General features: G+C 37.5%; 1 protein-coding gene across 6 annotated transcripts in view; it reads left to right on the forward strand.

Moving 5' to 3' along the window:
- npnta (nephronectin a) overlaps positions 1-22,238 on the forward strand; it is a 63,913-nt gene that overhangs the window by 14,035 nt on the left and 27,640 nt on the right. For 3 of the 6 annotated variants that reach the window (XM_044113185.1, XM_044113181.1, XM_044113182.1), the window contains 2 exons: positions 7,314-7,364; positions 11,557-11,649. The exons of 1 other annotated variant lie outside the window; for it this stretch is intronic. In XM_044113185.1, the coding sequence (XP_043969120.1) occupies positions 7,314-7,364; positions 11,557-11,649 (144 nt within the window). The remainder of the gene's footprint in view (positions 1-7,313; positions 7,365-11,556; positions 11,650-22,238) is intronic. 2 more of the 6 variants (XM_044113184.1, XM_044113183.1) reach the window with 1 other exon arrangement.

The raw sequence follows: 22,238 nt of genomic DNA on the forward strand, positions 1-22,238 counted from the left end.
GGTGCTGCTGGGGGCTAATGGGACTAACAAGGTTGCAATGTTTCAAGCTGGGGGCAAAGATGCTTTTAAACACAAGACGGGTTGTAGAGGAGCACAAACACAAACACCCATACACACGCCTACACACAAATGTATATGGTCACGACACACAAAGTTGAAGAACTTCCCTGCCTTTATGCAGTCTTTCTGAATAGATTGATGGTAATGGCTGGTTTGAATAATAGGTCTGTTGATTTTTCTGTTTCTGCTGTATAAGGCCATAATGAGGAAGTCATCACATTTAAAGTTAAACAGGAGCTGGGTTTATATTAGAAAGGAGCACAAATCCTTATCTAGCACTGGGCGTAGAAAAACAGAAACGCTGCTGTTAACTCAGTACGTGGTTTGGGGAGATGGACATGCCTCGATTCCCCAGAATATTGAGCAACAGTTCAGAGGATTCCGAGGATGTGTCATATTGTTTTAATATACGACCTTCACGCCACAGGTTTGCCTTGTGTTTTTGTTTCCTGTATTTACCATATACACACACTCCAAATACCCTCTACTTTCCCATACTGTTACCCAAGAAGGTGTGAATACATTAGTGGGTTCCACATTTGCATAATTTACTCACAAATGCCTATTCCTTTGCATGGCTTGATGCCTGGAGTTTTTGCTGCTTTGCTTTGGACATTTATTAAAGAATGTGGGCAGTGATATACATAAACATGCCTTTTCCTCTGTGGGATATTATCAACCTGCAATTCATGAGAACAGATAAGAAAAACTTTTTTTTTGTTTGTTTGTTTTGGACTACAAATGATTACCTCTGTCAGTGTTATGTGTAGCTGCAGGCTTGAACCAATAGGTGTTTGATTTAGCACCAGAGATAAAAATTACTCCATTTTCAAGGATTAAAATAATGAAAACACCATGGCCTCCATAAAGCTCAGAAAATTATTTGAACAGAATACATGTAAAATTGTCATTTTTTATACCAATAATGCTTTAGTTTGTATTTAGTGGGATTATTCCACATTTTGAGACCAGCAGACTAACCACTGAGTCCGATTTGAACATCAATACTTTCCTTTTTTCTTTCTTTGTTTTTCATGTTGGCTGTGTGCTCACACTCATACAAATGAAGAGAAATTATTTTATTTTATTGTCCAAACTGAGTTGACACTTAAGCTTCAAAACTAAATCGAAAGCAATACAACCTCCACCATCCAGTCTCAGAGATGTTTGTTTTGACTTGATCACATAAGTTGTTCAATCAAAGCAAACAACTAGAGTTTAGATGTAACATTCTTTCTATGAAAGTAACTCTGGATTACATAGATATGTACAAATTTGTATTGTTTTAATTCACTCAAGTAAAATAAGAAAAAAGCCGCTCTTGATTCTCCACTTTCTGGTGTAGAGAGGCACTCGTCTTCAAACTGGTGTCTCATTTTCAGAGAAATAAAATGATCTGGTTTGTAAAATACACGAGGAGAGATGGAGCAGAGCACTTACAAGTTCTGGTTGTTAAGTTTCTGCCAGGGAAAAGGCCTGAATGGTCCATATATTCGCATGTTGATTTTGCTTGCATGATAATTTTAGCAACTTTCTAACTGATGAAATATCCTGTTTCCTTTTTTTCTTACGCTTACATTTTGTTTCATTGTCATATATGTTAAAAATCTTCCCAAGGTTCTATGTTTAACCCTTTCAGTGTAAGTGTGTTTTTATCTTCTTTTTTCTGAAAAATATGTCACACTGCTTATTTGGTTTCAGTCGTTACTGAAACTGTTGAATGCAGCGGCTCCATTTTCATGTAAAAGTGGCAGAATATTTACTAGAGTTAAAGAGATTTTTTTTTTTTAACATGGCCTGCTTTGTCATCCCAGGGTCTTGACTAGAAAATCCGTGCTAAAATACAATGGGAAAAAGCAGCACTGTTTGGGCCAAACTGAACTGTAATCCTGGCTCGAGGCAGTCCTCTCAGAGCCCAGTGCCTCCCAGTGATATGCACTGGGCTCTTTGCCTTCACAGCTTCTCAAGTTCAAAAAATTCACAGTAGAATAGATACATTATTTGCTTTGGCTAACAAGGCAAGACGAAGGTGCTTAGATCACGATGAAGAGAAAGGAGTTATGTTTTCATATTCAACGAATGAAAATTGTTCGAGTTGCTTCGTTCCTAGAAAGTAAAGAAATGCTGCATTTATGCCACCACCGGGGACATTTCTTGGATAATCAATTGTCCTGCTACGTTATGAAGATGTCCTACTACATTCAGCCCAAATAGCAGTATGTGTGCATGTTTTCTTGGTGGTTCTGGAGTCCCACACGTTCCATTATGAGCAGAAAGAAGCTGATTTTTAACTTAGCCACAGATATCCCCCTTTCCCCCCTTAGAGTCAAATCACTGGATGAGTGCTTGCCTTAATGCTTCCAAATGCTCCTCGTCAGGCACAGCTCAAATCCATTCATTCACAATCAGCATTCCATCAAGTCAGCAAGGTGCTGATTTAAGCTTTAGACGGGTGAGCTGGAAGGTATTGGAAAGAAAGCGAGTGTAATCAGCAACCTGTGTGTGTTTGGCTGCATGTGTGTGAGAGGATGCAGTCATCACAGATTGCAGGTCTTGGTAGGTTTTAGTGGAGATGAAAGAGATTAGTTCGGAGCAATGGGATTGTGGCTTTCAGCCAGAGAGCCCAGAAATCAGTTTTACGAAACTGTTCTCAAAGAATGAAAAACTTAATAGATCAAAGATTTTTTTTTTTTTCTGCTTAGCTCTAAAAGCTAAAAGGGTACTGGGCAGAAAGGACTTCAAGTAAAAAAGAAACACATTTTGTGTAAGGGAAATAGTTTAGAGGCTAGAAATTGAGAGATAATCACTGCTGTAGTAGGGGAACGATGTCTGAAAATGGACACAAACAGAAAATCAGGCAGATGGAGAGAGAGAGAGAGGGAGAGAAAGAGAGAGAGAGCATGAAGCTCTCAGATTTAGGAAAGAATAAAGCTTCATTCATGACATTCTGACAGACCATCAGTGAGGATGAGCCACAGTTGAAGCCCTCTTTTGACCAAATGTCATCACATGTTATCTGTCACAGAAAGTATTTGACTATTTGCTTATCAAAGTCTTAATTCTTAATAAAATCTAAACCTCTTTCTCACAGAGATTAAGCTGCATTACCGTAAACATGTCTTCACTAAACCTTTGCTCTTCATCTGTGATCAATTTCACAGGTTAAGTAGATGAAGTGTGGGCTTTTGGTGACTTGGGCTACACATTAACTTGTATGGTTTTAAAAAAAGAATAATCGATAGATAAAATAAATAAAATCTATCAGAAATTGACCTTGTATCAAGTACTTGATAAATAAATGTATTTGATCCTATAACAAGTACATTCAAACACTATAAATGTTCCTCTGCCATTGTGTGTACTACAACTACAATCAAAGTAACCAATTAAAATTCAAGCTTTTAAAATTCAGCTTTTTATTTCTTTGAAAACCAGGTTAGAAATGGCTTCTCATAGCTTTGTATTGGTTAAACAGGACCAATTATTTTTACGTTTCCAATTGGGTCTGAACTGCTTCTAAAACTGTCCAAATGCTAAAGAAAAACATCCAAATGTTATTTGGCAATAAGTTAGTGTTTTCTAGAGCCTCGAAAATGAGCCATTTCATAAGCTTCCTGATTGTTGAGTCACATTCAACGGCTACTTTGCCAGCAAAGTGGCCGTTGCTGGTGAGCACAGCCCCTCACCTAGCAACTTAAGCAGCGCTCCAGCACATTTGGTCAGCTGGTTTTACCACTGTATGTGTTGTACAATGGCGGTTGGATAAGAAAAGTGTTTTGTTGATGACTTGGCATTCAGGAACTACCGTACTTGCTGCATTCTTGTTTGTTTGCAGGAGGCTCATTTTCCTGTTCTAATGATCTAATATCTAATTATCCAAGAATGATTTAAAATATGATGAACATGTTTTGCACAGCCCACAGACATATCCTAACCTGTACAAGGAAGCGTAATAGTTCACCTTTTAAAATATTTTCAGCTAACATCATCATATTTTTATTTTATTGGATTTCTTTCTGCTTATAAAATGTGCTACTGGTTTTAAGCTAATTTAACAAGTAATCCTGTAATGTTCTAAAAAGCTTCCATCAAATCTTAAACATCATAAGGAAAGAAATCTGAATTACGCACACGCTTAAGCACAATTATGCCTCACTCATAGAGATTAGTTTCAATTTCCATTAAGCCGTTTAGAGTCAGTGTGGAACAATGGGGGTTAGCAAAGCTGAAATGCATATTCAAAAGATAATTGTCCGATCGTTTTAAGCCTGTTTATTAGATTGAGCAAAAACTTTAGAGGAGGAACCACATTCATTGGTGGGATTATACTTTTTTTAAAGCTGTAATCTGTTGAAATGTAGTCAAAATGGGGATTTTATTTCAGCACATTCATATTGCAAAATAAAATAAAAAAAAGAGCCATATGCTGTCACCCATAGAGAATGTGAATGATTTAAGGCTGCAGTTTCAACTTGTAGATACATAAATCCATTAAAAATGGACCATGGGTAAAATGCATTGAAAGCCCTCAATATCATCAATCCTCCTTACGTAAGTATATGTCATGTCACTTCCTTACATAGCTTGCACTATTTTTATTTCTAAATATGTTACAGAAATGATCTGCATGGAAAAAAAATAAATTGGAGCTTTGAGTTTGTCTGTGAAACATTGGAGATTTGAGCAAATGGTGACTGTCTGGCTGCTCAGGACTATTATATAGATTACTTTACTTGCCTCCATGAACTGTGAGCATCAATGCTGCATTCAGAGATATTGTACACAGAAATATTATTACTGGAGTAATTTACCACAAGTGTCTTGGGGTTGTTAGGAAAGGTTTTAAAAGAAGAGTTACGCAAGTCAAAGTCCCCATAATACATTTCGTCTGGGATGATGCACAACATAATGATGTCTTTCCTGCCTTAAAATGTCTGCTGTTTGCACAGTTACACTGTATGATTTTCACTTGGTATTGAAAATGAAAACACATAGTATTAATAACACATTTCTTAGAATTACCTCCTTACAGCAAGTTTGTCAAACTGTGGTGATAGAACTGAAAAAGAACAATGTTGGATAACATCTAGCATATATGTAATTGTTCTTTGTACCTCTGCAAGTAAATGTATATTGTCAGCAAATGTACAAAGTTAACTGCTCCTTAACTTTTTCTACACTACTATAAAGGTAAAATATGCATAGATTTCCTTTAATATTTGAAGGAACTGGATTTAATATCTCTGACTTAAATACATCAGGCATAATTTCCCCAGAGGTTCTGGTGGATTTTACAAATCCCCGAAGACCAGGACTTAGTTTGATTGAGTGCAGGCTTTGTTTCTCTGGATGCTGTGGGCCGAATTAAAGCAACTCTTTGAATTGGTAATGTGAGCTAACAAGTGAGCAATGAAAGGAGAAAAGTGAGACCTCAGATTAATTCTTTTTATCATGATTTTTCTCAGTAGTTTCTTTCTCTGTGCTCTTTAGCTTCATTATTACTGGGCTGGAAAAGTCTATGAAGAGCTTTATTGTGAAAGTTAAAGGAAATGTGTACAGTGAATGAAGGTGCACAGTATGCACTGCAAAAGCATCAGTGATACTGAAATAAAACTGAATATTGACATAAAACAGCAGTATAACATGTATGTCTCAAGGTATGAATAACATTATGACACAACTGAAATATTTATTCATTATTGTTAAACTTTTACCTTTTAAGTTCATCATTAAATAAAACATCTTCTTACTTTTTAGTAATTTCTCTATTAGTTTAGGAAGTATTACATGATTGTACGGTTAACATCACTTCACTCCATGTCTATGGAAACAAATCAAGAGGTAGGATCCGTCCCGGGCCATATAACAAAAAAAAACAACAACAAAGATTTCAGCTTCAAAAAAATAAGTTTTGAAAGCAATCAGTGTGATTTACAAATGATTTAAACAGAAAATGACATGTGAATTCTTTTATTTCAAAACCCATAGCCAGATTTGATTGCTGTATTTAATCTGAGAGTTACATCCAGAAATTTGCCTCTAAAAGAAGAAAGAAAGATGGATCATGCAGATATTTAATACCAAAACATAGATTTTTCATAAAGCATTTTTGAGCAAAAATATGAGCAGAAGGTAATGTTTGGTTTTAACATTGACAGTCCTGTTGTCCTATTTTAAAGTTTCATTAAGATTAAAAGGAATTTTGTATATGAACATTAACATTTGGGTTTTTGAAAATTTAGATTGTAACACAACCTTAAATATTTATTTTTTGAAACAATTTACTGAGTCCATAGATGTTGTGTCCAATCCCGATCCAAGCTGACTAATTAACTAATTCATTATAATTAGAGGCCTTAACCCGAAAATACTTCCAGACCTCTGACTTTGCACTTAGCTGGCTTAGTAGCGTAACCCATTTCTAGCCTTTGTTTAGCATCTCCCAGCTCTATTTTGTCACTTTGGGTAGCCACAGGGTGAGTCAACTTCAAATCTTCTGGGATGTGTGATTGATAGGAGTAGAGCAGGACAGGGCCGCATGCGCATGCAGTGTGCTGCGTTTGCTACAATCTAATTAACTTTTGCATCTTACTTTCTTTCCCCACTGCCTCCTCCTGTATTTAGACTATAATAAGTAGACAAACCCTTTAGCTGTCATGACGACACTGGTGTCCTCATGGACCCACTGACTTCATTGTAAGTGTTTTGGGAGTGGCACAGCTGTTTGCATTCTCATTTAGTTTTCTGTCTGCTCTATTGGAGGCTTATTAAAAATGCATCACAGCCCAGGCTGTAGATTGGGCTTTGGCTTCTGTGGCACACTTATTGTAGATCTAAACTCTGCAACTTTGACATGGGCCATAGGAAAGAATCACTTTAGTCTGCAGCTTCTTACGTGTTTATGGCTTTCAACAAGCAATCAAAATGTCATATGGGATGTTGTCTCTCCAGAAACAAAAAATTAAAACAAAACTGTAAAACCACAGAGCTACGGCATGAAAAGAAATGGATTCTGAATCTCATTCACAATCAGCATTGTGATTTTTTCAAATGACTTCCTTTTGATAAACAGGGAATGTGTGTGACTCCAGAACTCCAAACTGTGCATGTGTGTTTCTTCCCAGGCATGTTTGCTTGTGCATGAATTGAACAAAATGTGCTCTCTTAACCTTGTTGTTGCTTGTTTGTTGTGTTCTCCCAGACACTAAGTAATGCCCCCCATTTTTGTGTGTGTATGGCTACTTATTTTGCAGCTCTCTTCGTCTTAACTCACAGGGTAGCCGGGATAAGGTGCCAGTCCCAAGGTTAGCCTCACACATTTTTTTTTTGCAATAACCTAACTAGACATGCAATGCTGGGGGCACATCCTCTGAATCATGCACTTGCTCATTTATTTATAGCCTACCACTCCCCCCCTTGCAGCACCAAGTAACACCTCACTCCTCTTGGCAGCAGCCAACGTATCTCTGGCTTCAAATCTATGAAAATAAATTAAACTGTGCAGTCACATTTTGCTTAAAACCTGTCTAGCATAAATTATGACTGTTTTTAGGGGACCTATTAATATTTAATTGCTCATCTGGTCATCGTGTTGGGATATTAATCTGACCCTAAAAGCATAAACCATGATATGTTTAATTAATATATTCATGCAGCATTTATTAAAGAATAGTGCTGATCATTCTAGATTTCAGATGATAAGGTTATAAATTAAAAGTATGAACAGTTTTAAGCTGTTGAAGTAAAATATATTAATCATTTTTTTTGTTTACTTACAGTTTTTCTCAGTCGTTTTGGTGGATGTTTCAGAACAGAATTGAAATTTTATTCTAAAACTATTTGTTCGACCTTCAGAACCCAAATGGAGATTAAAAAAGCATTTTCCCATTCCTTTGGGCAAATTGTAAATGCTTTAGTACATCATGCAAGTGATTATGTAAAATTCTCTACTTTTTTCTACATTTATTGTGTTGTTTAAAATGTATTACACAGATCTCTGTGGAGCTGTCTTGTCCTCCACAATATTTAAGCATAAGTGCATGGCGTAGCAGTCTAGTTAAAACATTAGTTGTGTTTTCAAGTCTGAACAAAGCCAAGGTCTGACTGACTAATGCTTTCTACAGAAAAGCTCTTTTCATTTCCGTTTAAAAATGGGTCCCTTTTTAATTTGTAACTGTAAACTCTTGAAACACAGTGTGTGGACATCCAGGCTTGTTCCACTGAGTTCTCAAAGTGGCTTAACAATGCCTTCATTCTATTTGATTACATAGCTCAATAAAGTTGAATGAGTCTAAAGATGCTATCTACTCCTGTTTAAGGACTCTCCTCATCCCCTTGTGCCTTTGAATTTGGTTTGAACAATTGAACAGTGCTTCTTTCTCAGTATTATAATGTAAGTGTGCGTCTCTGTGTGCGCTAAAGTCGATTCTACACACCCAATTTATTTTGTGAATACGCTGCTAAATATTTAAAATGGCATTGTGTTGTGACTGTATGTTTTGAATTGAAAGCGTCTTAATACAAAAGGCCTAATGAAGGTTGTGTTGACAATTAACATTTTACCATCTTTATATTAACTGTGTGCACATTTAAAACATCAAAGGACTTTTTCAATGACAGTGAATGGCATACTGTTACATTTCAGTTCAACCTCATGCTAATAATACACTTGGTCATTAGGTGAACTTTCACTGCCCTGGATGCCCACACTATTTTTGACACTTGTGGATGAAATGCTAAAGATAAATGTCAGAATAGATACAGGCGAGGCCAGTCATACAGGCAATATTCAGCAATAATACTTAATGTTTACTGTTCATCACAATGAGCCAGTTGCTGATTATACCAGAGCTATGGATCCATAAGTTTCTTTTTTTTTTTTTTTGCAAAATAAGTTTACATTTTTTGTCTTTACTAAAAGAAAATGTATTTGGACAGAACTGATCTGAGTTTAAAATTATTTAGCTACTTTTTATACTTCACTAAGCTGTAATTTAGTTAACGTTTAATTGTGGAAGATTTCAATTGACGTCTTACATGCTGAGTTCAATAAAAAAAGATTCTGAACAAATTAATCTTGGAATGATACGCCCATGTTAAGCCACTTGGGTGAAGTACCTTGAAAAATCACCATCCTTTGTAATGCAACCACCTCTCTATCCTGGATTTACACTGTATGCATCCAGGCACCAATGTGACTTGCGCTCCAGAGCAACTTATAGTTGCAATATTTTTTCATTCATTTGTTATCCCATAGCTTTGGGATAAACTCTGTTATGTTCTCATCCATCAACTTAGGGGTGTTGTGGTTGTTTGGAAATTTGCATTTTCAGGTATGAAAACAACCTGTCTGCCACAGAACATTTCCTACCAAACAAACTGACCCATAAAGGTTCATTTTTTCACAGAACCCATCTTTAGCACCGGCCTTGGGTTAACACTGGAAATGCTCTAGGGATGCACCAATAGGAAAATTTGGGTGGCCATTAATAAACAGTATTAATAGAGCTGCTGAGGCCAACAAACAGTATTTACCAACATTATGCATATATTTCTGTAATCTTTCAATAATTATTTGCTTTAATTGACACTCTGCAATGCTCTACGCCTCTATCACTGTCACTTCTTTAAACAAATACCACCTTTCCAACGCCCTCTCTACTCTTTCTGAAATGCATACATGAAAGCAACAAGATGAAAAAAAGTGATGATTGATAACTGCCTCAGAATAGTATCAATATGCTAAAAAATGAGTAACGAATCTGATATTAATGTCAATATTTCCTTCATCCATAGTTCTATCGGTTCCACTTGAACCAGGCATCAGACTATAAAGCAAAAAATAAATAAATGTTGCCCAAAAAGCTGCTTGCAGGGTCAGTCCTTGTTAATCCCTTTCTTTTAAATGACAATTTTGTTATTTAGTTATCTACAAATTTAAATGATTTATTCCAGGGTTAAACAGGCTCACAACTCTTAAACTAAAAATGCTTTCAGTTTATTTAGCTAGTACAACATTCCCTAAGAACTGTTTAAAAAATTAAAGTAGAAAAACCTCATGTGTCTCCACTGCTGCTTTTACTTCACAGTCTGCTGAAATTGAGTTTTCAAATGTTCTGTTGTAGAAATGTCAGACGTGGAGCTATAGAGAGACTTAAAAAACATTTAGTTTTAATTGGTGTGGTTGTTCACCCTGAAGTAAAAAACACACATCAACAAAAGCCATTGATTGTTCTAAATGCTGCAGTCTGAATTCTGAGCATCTACTTCAGCTGACTGGAAATTTCTATGTGGTGCAACCCTGAAGGTCCTTCTGATAAAAAGGATGAAAAAAAAACAAAACAAAACATAAAATATGCATATACCAGATTGATTGTAACACCTGCTTGTGATATTTAAATGCATCAGCAGCAAATTCTATTGCCGCAAGGAAATACAGAAAGTCCGACAGATTTCACCACAGTCCCTTCCTCTCTTCCTCTTTAATTCATATTACTATGGAGCGTGCTGTGGTGGCGTAGGGGGTAGCGTGACCCACATTTGGAGGCCTTGAGTCCTCGATGCGGCCGTTGCGGGTTCGATTCCCGGACCCGGCGACATTTGCCGCATGTCTTCCCCCCTTTCCTGTCAGCCTACTGTCATATAAGGGACACTAGAGCCCACAAAAAGACCCCCTGGAGAGAGAGAAAAAATAACTCACATTATTATGCATGGACTCTTTTACAACAGTGACAATTAAATCCTCTGATGGCTGCCTTTTATGGCATAATTAATGGAGCTTTTTAATGAAAATTAGTACCACTTGGCTCTATCAGACATGCTCAGCAGCAACTGCAGTGAGTCCAGACAGATAAGCAGGGCAGGCCTCCAGCTCACTAAGACCAAACACTGAATCAGTGAAGCTGTAAGGCTTCATCTTTGTTCCGACTCAAATTATCAACTTCTGCGCACAGTGCAAAATCTGGAGGGCAGCTCTTTACTGAGGAACTAATTAAAAGCTTCTATTTGGGTGCTTTCATTGTTTCAGCTTCCGACTCATATTCAAATGTCCTCCTTGGTGATTCCTTGTTAGCTCTTTGCCAGTGTAAATATCATTGCTGGGTTATGAGTGAGCAAGTGAATATGTTATTTGGTGTTAAAAGGTCAAACTTCTCGCTTATCACCTGCAGGGAGAGATGATTTATTTTTCCAAGATCACTCACAGCAACAAAGGCTGGTGTGTACATTGAGTTTGGCTGAAAATTATTTCTCCATTTCTATTAGTAAATTTCCGCCAGAGAAAAAGAAGCAAAACAAGTACATTTCATATGTCATTGAGCCATGGCGCTGCATCATTGTAGAAAAATTGTGGCGTAAACAGACCGTTTAAAGTCTGAGTGGTTTTGGACGTTTTAAAGCAGAAGGATTGTGTCCTTTTCCCAACGTTATCTGGCACAAAATTCTCTGGTGGGACGCTGCACTGATCTTTCTTTTCTTCTCTAAATCCTTTCTGAACAGCTGTGTGTCAACCTAGCTGTAAGCATGGGGAGTGTGTGGGACCCAACAAGTGCAAGTGCCAACCCGGCTTCACTGGCAAGACCTGCAATCAAGGTGAGTTCTCTGAAGGTGCTTTGGCAAGTCTTGTGTCAACTGGTTTATTCATAACAGGACACTGAAACAGAGAAATCTACCCCTTCAAGTTAATCACATAGGTATTCTACCACACGGCAATCCTGCCTTACAAAAGTTTTCTTAACTGAATTAAGTCAGTTATATTAACTTCAAGTTTTTTTACCACTTACTTGGTAAAAATATTTTCTATCCAACGAAACCCAACCCATTACATTGAGTCACTGACTTGTGTTGGGCGACAATGCAGCAACTATGAACAGTTGATTGCATTGACTTCTTAACCGTGCTGTCGTCCCTCATGCTGACCATGCAGCCGAGAAGCTCTCTGGCACATATCTGAGAATATATTACCCAAACTTCAGAAAATCACTCAGAAACACATCAGGAAAAAAAACTCTGAGGTCTTGAAATCTAGGCTAAGTTTAAGGTTAATTTGATTTTCGTGCAAATGATAGGTCCAATTCAGCTAGTTTTCTCTAAAACAAAAATTACATTTTGTATTCATTTCAAATTTGTTTGTTTGAAAAGATTCCCAGAAATAACAAGTGAGGTATGTTACCTTTTTCACACTCTTAAAAAGTGGTCCAAGCACAAACCTTCACAAACACTTTACACAAAAGTTGCTCGGTCTGCATTATTTATAAAACAAAAACCTTTACTAATTTAGCAGTAACTTAGGGATTCTCAACAGCTGCTCCAAACAGCTGTTGAGAGTTCCTAACTTAGGTATGAGAATATTTTGACTGGATTATTATTAGGAGTGCACCACACAAGTCTGGAATAACAAGAAAAACCCACATGAACATTAAGAAGCCTCTTCTTCAAATCATCCACAACTCATGCAGGGGAAACGGTAAATAAGTGGAAGAGGATAGTATGGTCAGAGAAAAGCAAAATGTAAAATTTTTTGCTAACAATCAAACTAAAGTTTGAAAATGTGTGTTGGAAAACCAACACATTACATCACTATGAACAGATCAACCACATTGAGAAAAGTGGTGGTCAAAATGTTTTTTAGCAGGGACAGGGAAGCTGGTCGAAGTTGATGGGACAATAGATGAAACTAAATATGTGGTTGTCCTGGAGACAACCTGTTAGAGGCTGCAAAAGACTTGATCCCATTGTGAAGGTTCCCCTTTCTCCAAGACAACAACTCTAAACATACAGCAAGAATTGATTGGTTAAGATCAAAACATATTCTTGTGTTGGACGTTTCCAGTTAAAGTGGTTGCCTAACTCCAATTCAGTATCTGCAGCAAGACATGAAAATTTATTCTCCACAGAAGTTCTCTGAGTTTAGATAAAAACACATTCTCTTTAGATATGCAAAATTTGCCAAGGTATTCCCCAAAAAGAGTGAGTGTTCCATTTTTAGTAGTCTCAGTTCTTAAAATAAACTGAAGACCATAAATAATTTTCCTTCTTCTTTGCATTATGCATTACTTTGTGTTGTGCTTCTGCAGAAAACCTTATAAAATACAAAATCAAAGTTTGTGCTTGTAGCGAGACAAAAATGGGAACGTTTCTCTGGGACTAAATATTGCTGCGAGGCTCTGTACAAGTATATTGACATGTACATTTTTCACAAGGAGCAAAAGTGAAGGACATTCCCAGCTCCAGAGAAACAGCAGCGTAATCACTGTGTTTTGTGGCTAGAGCAGGAGCCCAAGCCGATTTTCCTGTAGCTGACAGGAGTGAGGAGCTTTAATCACAGGGGAGGAGGAGCAGAAAGAGCGCTGATTCAGCTCAAATGGAAACAGGAGCAGGCTGTGTTGAACGCATCTTACCCTGTGAAGATAATATCTCAATTACTGATGTGCGATAACTTGGCCTAACAAAGTACAACAGTATGGTATTTAAAGTGTCTCTCCTGGTGTGTGTGCATGTAGGTTTTGGGTATTGGCAGTTTGGGCATGTTTTAAAGCACTGAAGCTCCTCAGTTGGCTGCTCGTTGACGTCCGAGCTGCTTTAAATTACCTGTGGAATTCACGCCCTGAGACAGGAATAGGATAGTGTGTAATTAAAAACAAGGAAGGAGGAGGAAGGCTCGTTGAAAATCCTTTCCGGAATGTTCCAAATGACTCATCCTGCATTTCAAGGCTATTGGCGGCTCGTCTCTGCGGGCCAAGACGTCCCTACTTTGTCTTGATCTGCAACAAAAGGGAAGAGGGAAAAGGATCCGCATCCCATATTCAGCTACAATAGACATTGTTTCCAACCATTTAGAGCATGTTATCCTACAAATGTGATCCAAGTACATTCAAGGATGAAGCAGTAGAATCTGAAGATGTTCTGTATTTTCCAGTTCGGCTGCAGACAGTCAGATTTAGATGTTGAAACTGACTCTTATCGAAGCCTCAGATTTGACCTTTTAGTCTGATGGAAGTGGTTTCTGTTTAATTTCATGTAATTCTATTGAAGCTAAAGTTATTACTAAGACGTAAGAGATTAAAATTTCTCATTAAAATGCAGCCTCTTCAGACATTGATTCAGACTTCACTATTAATGAGCCAGATGGACAATATTTAGAAGTACTGTAAGTTACTAATTTTTGTTGCATTAAGTAACCAGGAGGAAAGAGAGTTGCACAGATCTACTTATCTGACCAAGTAAACCAGGGGAGAGTTTTTTGTGAGACGAACGATGTAAAACTGTCTTCTGTGTCTTATAGTGTGGCTAGTTTTATTTATTTTCTATTTTATTTTATTTTTATATATATATATATATATATATATATATATATATATATATATATATATATATATATATATATATATATATATATATAAGCTGCCATTCTGTACATTACCTTAGAGTCTAGATCTTTACCTTAACTTAGAGATTCCCAGAAATTCTGTAAATATACCTGATTTCAGCCTGTTTCCAAGACAAACTGAACTTTTTCACATTTTGTCACATTTCTATCACAAACATCAATGTAGTGCAATGGGATTTTATGTGACCAAAGGTTGAAGTGGATGGAAATGTTGGATGAATTTCCGATATTTTCTGAAAAGTGTGTTATTCACATTTATTCAGTCCTCCTGACATCTTTTAGCTCTGCCTTTTTCTGCAATAAGCTTGGAGTACAAATTCACATTAGCATAGTTCACACTTATGCCTTGTAGCTAAAAGGTTGTGTGTTCAAATCATGGCCTGGGATTTTCCTGCATGGAGTTTGAATGTTCTCCGTCTGTATGTTTAAGGTTGTTTTACTGGAGGATGAATCTCCTGCAGTGTTGGTCTCCTCTGACCAGCGCAGGCTACCTTCTTTTGGTAACTGTGTTTCTCCTAAGTAACTGGTGGAAGACTGGAAACAATTTGAACATCTTTTGGATATATTTCAATATTTGCTTGTTTCATTTTACATTTACATACTTGTGTAAGGCCTGACTAATGCTTTTGTGTCAATAGATTCCTTCAGTTAACTACTGGATCTATGCATCTCCTCCAGAGTTACCACAAGCAATTTGACAACTTTCCTGATAGATGCTTTTCTTCCTAAGCTTAGGTGAACAGAAAATGTTTTCGTAGGGAAAAGGTCAGGGTTTTGGGTTTTTTTGTGCACAGTTTTTTTTAATGAAAACAATTTATCCACATAACCTTTTCAATTCTTTTCACAATTATGCGCTACTTTGCATAGGTCCAGCACATAAAATAATGAGATGAGTCACAGTGGTGCACCCAGGACAATCTTATTCAGGCAAAAAAATATCAAGAAATGTGTCACTGTTAAAACACAAAACTCAGCACAAATTCTAAGAACATCTTAGTTTCTTACATCGGAATATTTTTTGATCTCAAAGGCAATTTGCAACATTGACATCCTTAATAAAATGCTGTAAAGTCATTTGTAGATAAATGAGTTACAAAACCTGTCGCCATCCCTTGCCTGATTTTATAAAAATCCACGCAGGAAGTTGCATTCTTAATTTTCCTTCCAGGCCAGCTTATTTAAAAAAGAACATATGAATAAATGGATTTTCTTTTAAATATTAAGCCAGTGCATTATTGCAAATTTTATGATTTCTTTAAAAGCTAATAATTACAAAGCCCTTTTGTCCTCCTCCACATTTTCTGCCAATTTTGTAGCTGTTCAGCTAAAAAGGTCATTCCATGAGGATTTTATTTAAATATCTGGTGCTATAAGAGACTGAAGTTTCCAGCAGAGAAATAGGAGGGCAATTACTTGTAATAAAGTGGAATCTGTATACATAAACTTGTAGCCACTTAAAGATGTTGTAATTGACACACATTCTTACAGGTTTAAGTAAGACGTGTGGACAGATGCGTCACCCTGCAGGCTTTCTGATTAACAAGCATGCCAGACACCTCTGGAGCGTTGCTTATATTAGGCAGGAGCAAACCACGTAAGGATTTATTGCTGTTGAGACTGAAAACAAGCCCTATGCTATTAATATTCATTTCTTTCAGAGTCAAGTTCTGAGATTTGACTTGCTCTTTTAAAGGACTAAATGGAATTTTTGAATCCTCTGAATGGATTATATTTACACAAATGTCATTATGTTCATCCTTAAACAATCAACCACTCTGCTGTCAGGATTAATACCCACAGCACAACGGCAATAAAACCCTATCATTCTTTTAAGAAGGCACTTCATCTCTCCAGCACAGAGCGGGAGGAGGAGAATTGCTCCTGTCTAACAGTTTGTTGAGGATATACGACTGTGCTCCTGCTGCACAAATAAACTCATTAAGGGATAATTTGTGCAACAGTTTGGCAGCACGCCCCCACCGCCGATCTCAGCATTTTTAATAAGATGATTATTGCATCCAGGTGGATTTAATTAGCTGGTGCTGACCTGCTGTTTTGACACAATTGAATGATTTTTCTGGGGAGGGATGCCTCCAGACACCATTCTTCTCTTACATCTCATCCATCAGCCAGATATGTAATTAATGCTTCTTTAAGAATGTTAGACAAGAGCTGTGGCGTACATGTTCAAATAATTTGCTGTATTATTCTTAGAATATTACTTAACATCTAGATTATGCAGTGGTTTACTCCTCCAAAGAGTTGGAGTTGGTTTAAGAACTGAACCCTGTGTGTCACTGTTTTTCTAACCGACGATCTGCTGGTTACAGCTGCAACTGGTTAGAGCATAGCATGCAGGAAATCTATTTATTTGCTCCTTGTAGCCACACAAGTTCATCACGGTCACGTCAAGTTTTAATGCTTCATCTCAATAAAATAGAACGATGCAGAAAAGTTATTTTACTAAAGTAATGTAGTTTCAAAAGTCATATAAATACAACTCACCACACGCAAAGTGCTATATTTTATGTGTTTATTTCTGATGATTATGCCTTTTTTGCAAATGAAAAACAAGAAATTTTAAGTCGCGCAAAATTGCAGTATTATATGAGAACAGTAGAAGCTGATTTTCAATTTAAAAAAAAATATTGTAGCAGTACCATGTATTGACAGTTATGTGGAATGCAAAAGCTTAGGAGGCCATCATTAACATCCTCCTCAAGAGGGGTGAAGCAAAAAGTAACATAAAGTTTTTCACAGACTGCTCTATCCATATTCTCAGAATCAGGGAGCTGAGCAGGAGAAAACGTAAAGAATTGTAAAGCAAAGTACACTCAAGAGTTTGTTCAGCAATTGAGCTACAAATTTCACACACCACACTGCATTAATGCAGGAATCCATCCAAAAGGAGTGCTAACTAAGGAACGAATAAATATACTGAATATATCTACAGTACAGACCAAAAGTTTGGACACAACTGTATGTCCAAACTTTTTGCCTGTACTGTATATATACTTATATATATATATATATATGCATAGGTGCTTTTGTACAGATTTGTATGAATTGCTTTCAGTTATTTTAGCCCTATTCTACACACAAAGTGCCATGGTGAGATTCTGCCTCTTGCAAATATATGAAAAATAGAGCACTAAAATATTAGCATAATTATTCAGATTTGGTTAAAGTAGCAGTCTCAAGTCTCCATGGTCATGATCTCATCAGTTTGATATCTGTTACCTTTTGAAGTTTTTCCACATTGTTCTCTGCAGAAGAACAACCAAACGGGGCAAGAGGTCAAAACATACTCAGTTTCTTATTTTCTTTAGAGGGCGTACCAGGACAGGAGGTGTAGAATCTGACTGTGTTCCTCAAGACTTTCAAAGTCTTTTGTTTTACTATTTGTATCTTGAGGGCCAAAAGTGATTTTTTCTTTCTTTTTTTTTTTTTTGCACCTGGGTAAGCAATCCCTCTGTTATGCTAACTGCCTGATTATTATTGCTCCCTTGCAAAGAAAGTATGTTTTCATTAACATTTAGGTGCAATTTCCACTAATTATATTTGAAGATTCTGCAGATTGTCTCAATGAATATTAAAACATTCACCCAACATGAGATTCTGAGCACTTTGATGAAGGTTTTCATTTGAGGAAGCCTAATATTTTTCTTCATCCATCTTCCCGCAGTGCTAATAGCCAGTGAGAAGAACTGTGTGCAGAATCACAATACACAGAATCTATTTTTGGATGTCTGAAACATAAAACTTTCTGTGAGCAGAGTAGCTTACTAACTGGCTTTAAATGAAACTACTTAAATTTCTTTAGACAATTAAGTGCAGTCATTAAGTACATATGAAGATAAATGAACGTGAGAGTGCCTTTCATAGCTAAACAAATAAAGAATACCTTGCAAAAGTATTTATTCCACTTAAACCTTTTCATGCATTGTCACATAACTTCAGACTTCAATATCATAGGCCAACACATGGTACTTTATTATGTGAAGTTGAAGGGACACATCATATTGGCTTCAAGATTGTTTACAAATAATAAAACAAAAACGTATGGCTTGCATTTTGATTTTTGCTCCCCTGAATCAACAGTTTATACATCTTTTGCTGCAGTAACAGCTGCAAGTCTTTGTGGGTATGTCTCTACCAAATACCGAATATCTCCAGGCATTGTTGCGCATTCTTTGTTGAAAAACATCTGGGTGGATTACATCTATGGCCAGTAATTTTCAATTCTTGCCTCAGCTTAAGGGTTAATTCTTTTGCAGCCTCTATATCAGGGGTGTCAAACTCCAGTCCTCAAGGTTTGCTGTCCTCCAGTTTTTAGATGTGCCACAGGTACAAAACACTGGGATGAAGTGGCTTAATTACCTCCTTCTTTTGTAGATCAGTTCTCCAGAGCCTTGCTAATGACCTAATTATTCTTTTCAGGTGTGGTGCAGCAGAGACACATCTAAAAGTTGCAGGGCAGTGGCCCTTGAGGACTGGAGTTTGACACCTGTGCCCTATATCCATTTTTCTTTTCTTGGATTGCTTTGAATTTAACTTTTTCGTCTTTCCTTGTGCCACTTTGAGTTTCCCCATCACTCCCAAAGTAAATAATTCCCACAGCATGATGCTTCCACTAAGGGGTTGGGTGTTCAGAGAGAATTCAAAGATTGTTTATTCCCTCTGTGCCACATCCAGAAAAACAAGAAGCAATGGGTTGCATTTATACCAAAAATTGTTAGGAGTTCCTATAATTACTGTATGGCAATAGTGACTTTGTAAAAAAAATACAAATAAATCCTAATGTGGAATTTTTTTTTACCATTTAATAAATGTACTAAAATTTAAGTTTTTTAAAATATATATTTTTAAGTATTGGATTATACTACTGCAATTAGAGATGAAGTCACTATTTTTATTCATTTATTTTTTCTCGTTCTTCACCAGGAGTTCAGGTAGCTGTGAAGAAGGAGATATATTCTTACAGAAAACACATTATCAGGAGTACAATCATGGAGAATGACAGGATGGTGTCACATTGATGAAGAGCAGAGCGTGAGCCTTCAGACTGCTTCTGCTAAGGGATTGTTCATTGATCACATCAGCATCTTGCAGTTAACCTCAGGGAGTTTCTTTTGTCTGGACATATTTGCCCCGATCTTATCACATAATCCTGCAGAGTCTGTTCAATGGGGATTGTTCCAAATAAGCTGCTTGGTTTCCCTGTTTCATCCAATATAAGATTTGTATCCCATATAATGTGTATCCTAACAACATGTACATTTCTATACCTACAGTTAAATGCAATTTGAAAAAGCTCACTATTACTTAGTTGTGTTAAGCCATATATTAGTGGCAAAACACATCATCATCCACTTGATGTGCTATGAGCTTCAGTTTTAAAATTAGGGTACTGGAATGTTTTACTTTTTTATCTTTGCATTGTACAGACAAGGTAAAATGTGGAAGAAAGTGTTTTAATCAGATGTGACCAAAATGAATGTTTTTGGTGTGGATATAACAACTCTCTTTCACAGAACTCTAGCACTACGGCACATCCCTCAACACATCATCCCCACAGTGAAACATGGTGGCCACTATATCTTTCAGTGAGAAAGTTTAGCATTTGCTCTGCACACAGCCCTGATACACCTGCAGCATCCTGACACCTAGCTTAGGATGCTATTCGTAGACTTTAGCTCGGCATTCAATACCATCTTCCCATACAAGTTGATGGGCTCAGGGTCACATTGATGTCGAAAGCTTCTCTCTATCAACTTGACAATTCCCAAAGACAGGCATGACGCAGGGCTGTGTGCTCAGTCCGGCTCTATTCCCACTATTCACCTACAACTGCACAGCTATCTATTCCTCAACACGTTTCTGAAGTTTGGAGATGACTCCACCTTAGTGGTTTTATAACAAGCAATGCGATACCCTCTACAGAGAGAACCAGTACCTGTCCCAGGGGTGTTCTTTGAACAAGCTGGTGCTCAACACCAAGGACGGTTGGGATTAACACCCACCTCGTCTCATTCAAGGGAAGGTGGTAGCGTGTGGACAACATCAAATTCCTGGTCATCCAGATTACCTCAAACCTGACCTGGTCACTGAACACTTTGTTTTCTGGTCAGAAAGGCCCCACAATGACTTTTTCTGCCTCAGGGAATTGAAGAGGACTGAACTCTTGCCTCAACTCATCAAGAACAATGTATTTTAACTAAACTTTTATACTTTTATGTTCTTTTTTAATGTTGAAAACTTGAGCTTTCCTTTAATGCTAAATGTACTACTTGTGTTACCTTACCGTACAAAATCCCAATAAAATACACAGTGACACAAAAACATCACATTTTGCAGTTGCAAAGTGACAACTTGTGAAAAAAACTCAAGGTGGTGACAAGTGTTGCTTAAAGTTTGCAAAGTTCTTCCAAGAGGTTATCTTATCTTTCAGTAGGGAACCACTTGAATGAGTGTCCAGACTAGTCAAAAGGGCTTGTATCATCTCCCTGTCACCCAACAAAAGCTGCTGTTAGTTTTCTGCCAGAGGAAATGATCCTTGACTGACGGATGGTGCGACGGCCCCACAAGAAGGGAGGGGCTGTCATTCCTGAGTCTCGAGTGTTTGTACGGTAGTCCGCCACTGATTTCCCTCTTTACATGGAAACCTTAGTCAACTTTTAAAAGTCCAGTCACACGCCGACAACAGATCTTCTGAATCTGTGAGATACAGTTATCGTTTCAGATCCTATTTCACACTAACCACTAAAAAGGGATGGAGATGAGAGAAGAAGAAACACAGAGAAGAGAAACAAAAGCAAGCTTGCTGTTTCTCTCATCTCCAGTTCCCAGTTGTGCAATTGTCTTTTTTGAGCATTGTTTGTCTTTGCTGTCCAGGAATTTGATGTTATCAGAGACATTCTAATCCATTGGTTGGAGTTTTCTATTCTTACTTTATTACTGTCTCTCTCTTTTCTCCTTCACCTCTTTATGTCAAACAAATGGCAACACCCTTATCCATCACATTTCCCTTCTCCCCACTCTAACCTCTTTTCTTATACACAAAGAAGAAACGCCGGACCATTTAATACCCCTGGTGTGGGATGGCCACCTTCCTGTCTTTCTTCCCGTGGACCATCAGCCAGTGGGAGTAGTGACGGAGGGTGAGATTCTTCGATTAAGCCTCCTCTCGGCAGTGTCACTGCTGCCTCTCAGCAGCTTGCATGGAGCAGCCACCTGAGGGGGCGTGAATGTCACTTTCTGCTTTTTTGTTGCTACTTACTGTCGTCCGTGACAGATGAAGCACCACCCAAGAGCTGATACTGAGCTGAAATGCCAGCATGATCACACAGCATGTCAACGTTTCTTACCACAATATATTTTCTTCTTCTTATCACTAAAAAAATTATATTCGGCACACAAAAGCAGTCGCTATTCTATTTTTTTTCTGTCCTCAGAGTAAACCTTGTTTCTCACTTTAGTAGAAATTATCTGTATGGTCCCAACCTTTTTCTCCCCAACCAGAGCAGCTCAAACATGACCTGTTTTACCTGGTGTTACCTGCTTTAAAGACAGGTGAATCCCCAGGAAAGAGCTTCCTGCTAATCCCCCCCATCAGTGGTAGAGGCGTGTCGGGAATGCAGCATGGCACACCTCTGTGGGGCTTGACCCAATAAATCAATCCACCCTGCATCTCTTCAGATGTGTCTCAGCAGTTTTTTACCATTCAGTGAACACCCCAGAGGGACTTTCCAACTCGTGGTAGGATAAGTTGTTTTCCACCTGGGGCCAATTT

This window comes from Gambusia affinis, linkage group LG04, assembly GCF_019740435.1.
Source record: "Gambusia affinis linkage group LG04, SWU_Gaff_1.0, whole genome shotgun sequence".
Lineage (NCBI taxonomy): Eukaryota > Metazoa > Chordata > Actinopteri > Cyprinodontiformes > Poeciliidae > Gambusia > Gambusia affinis.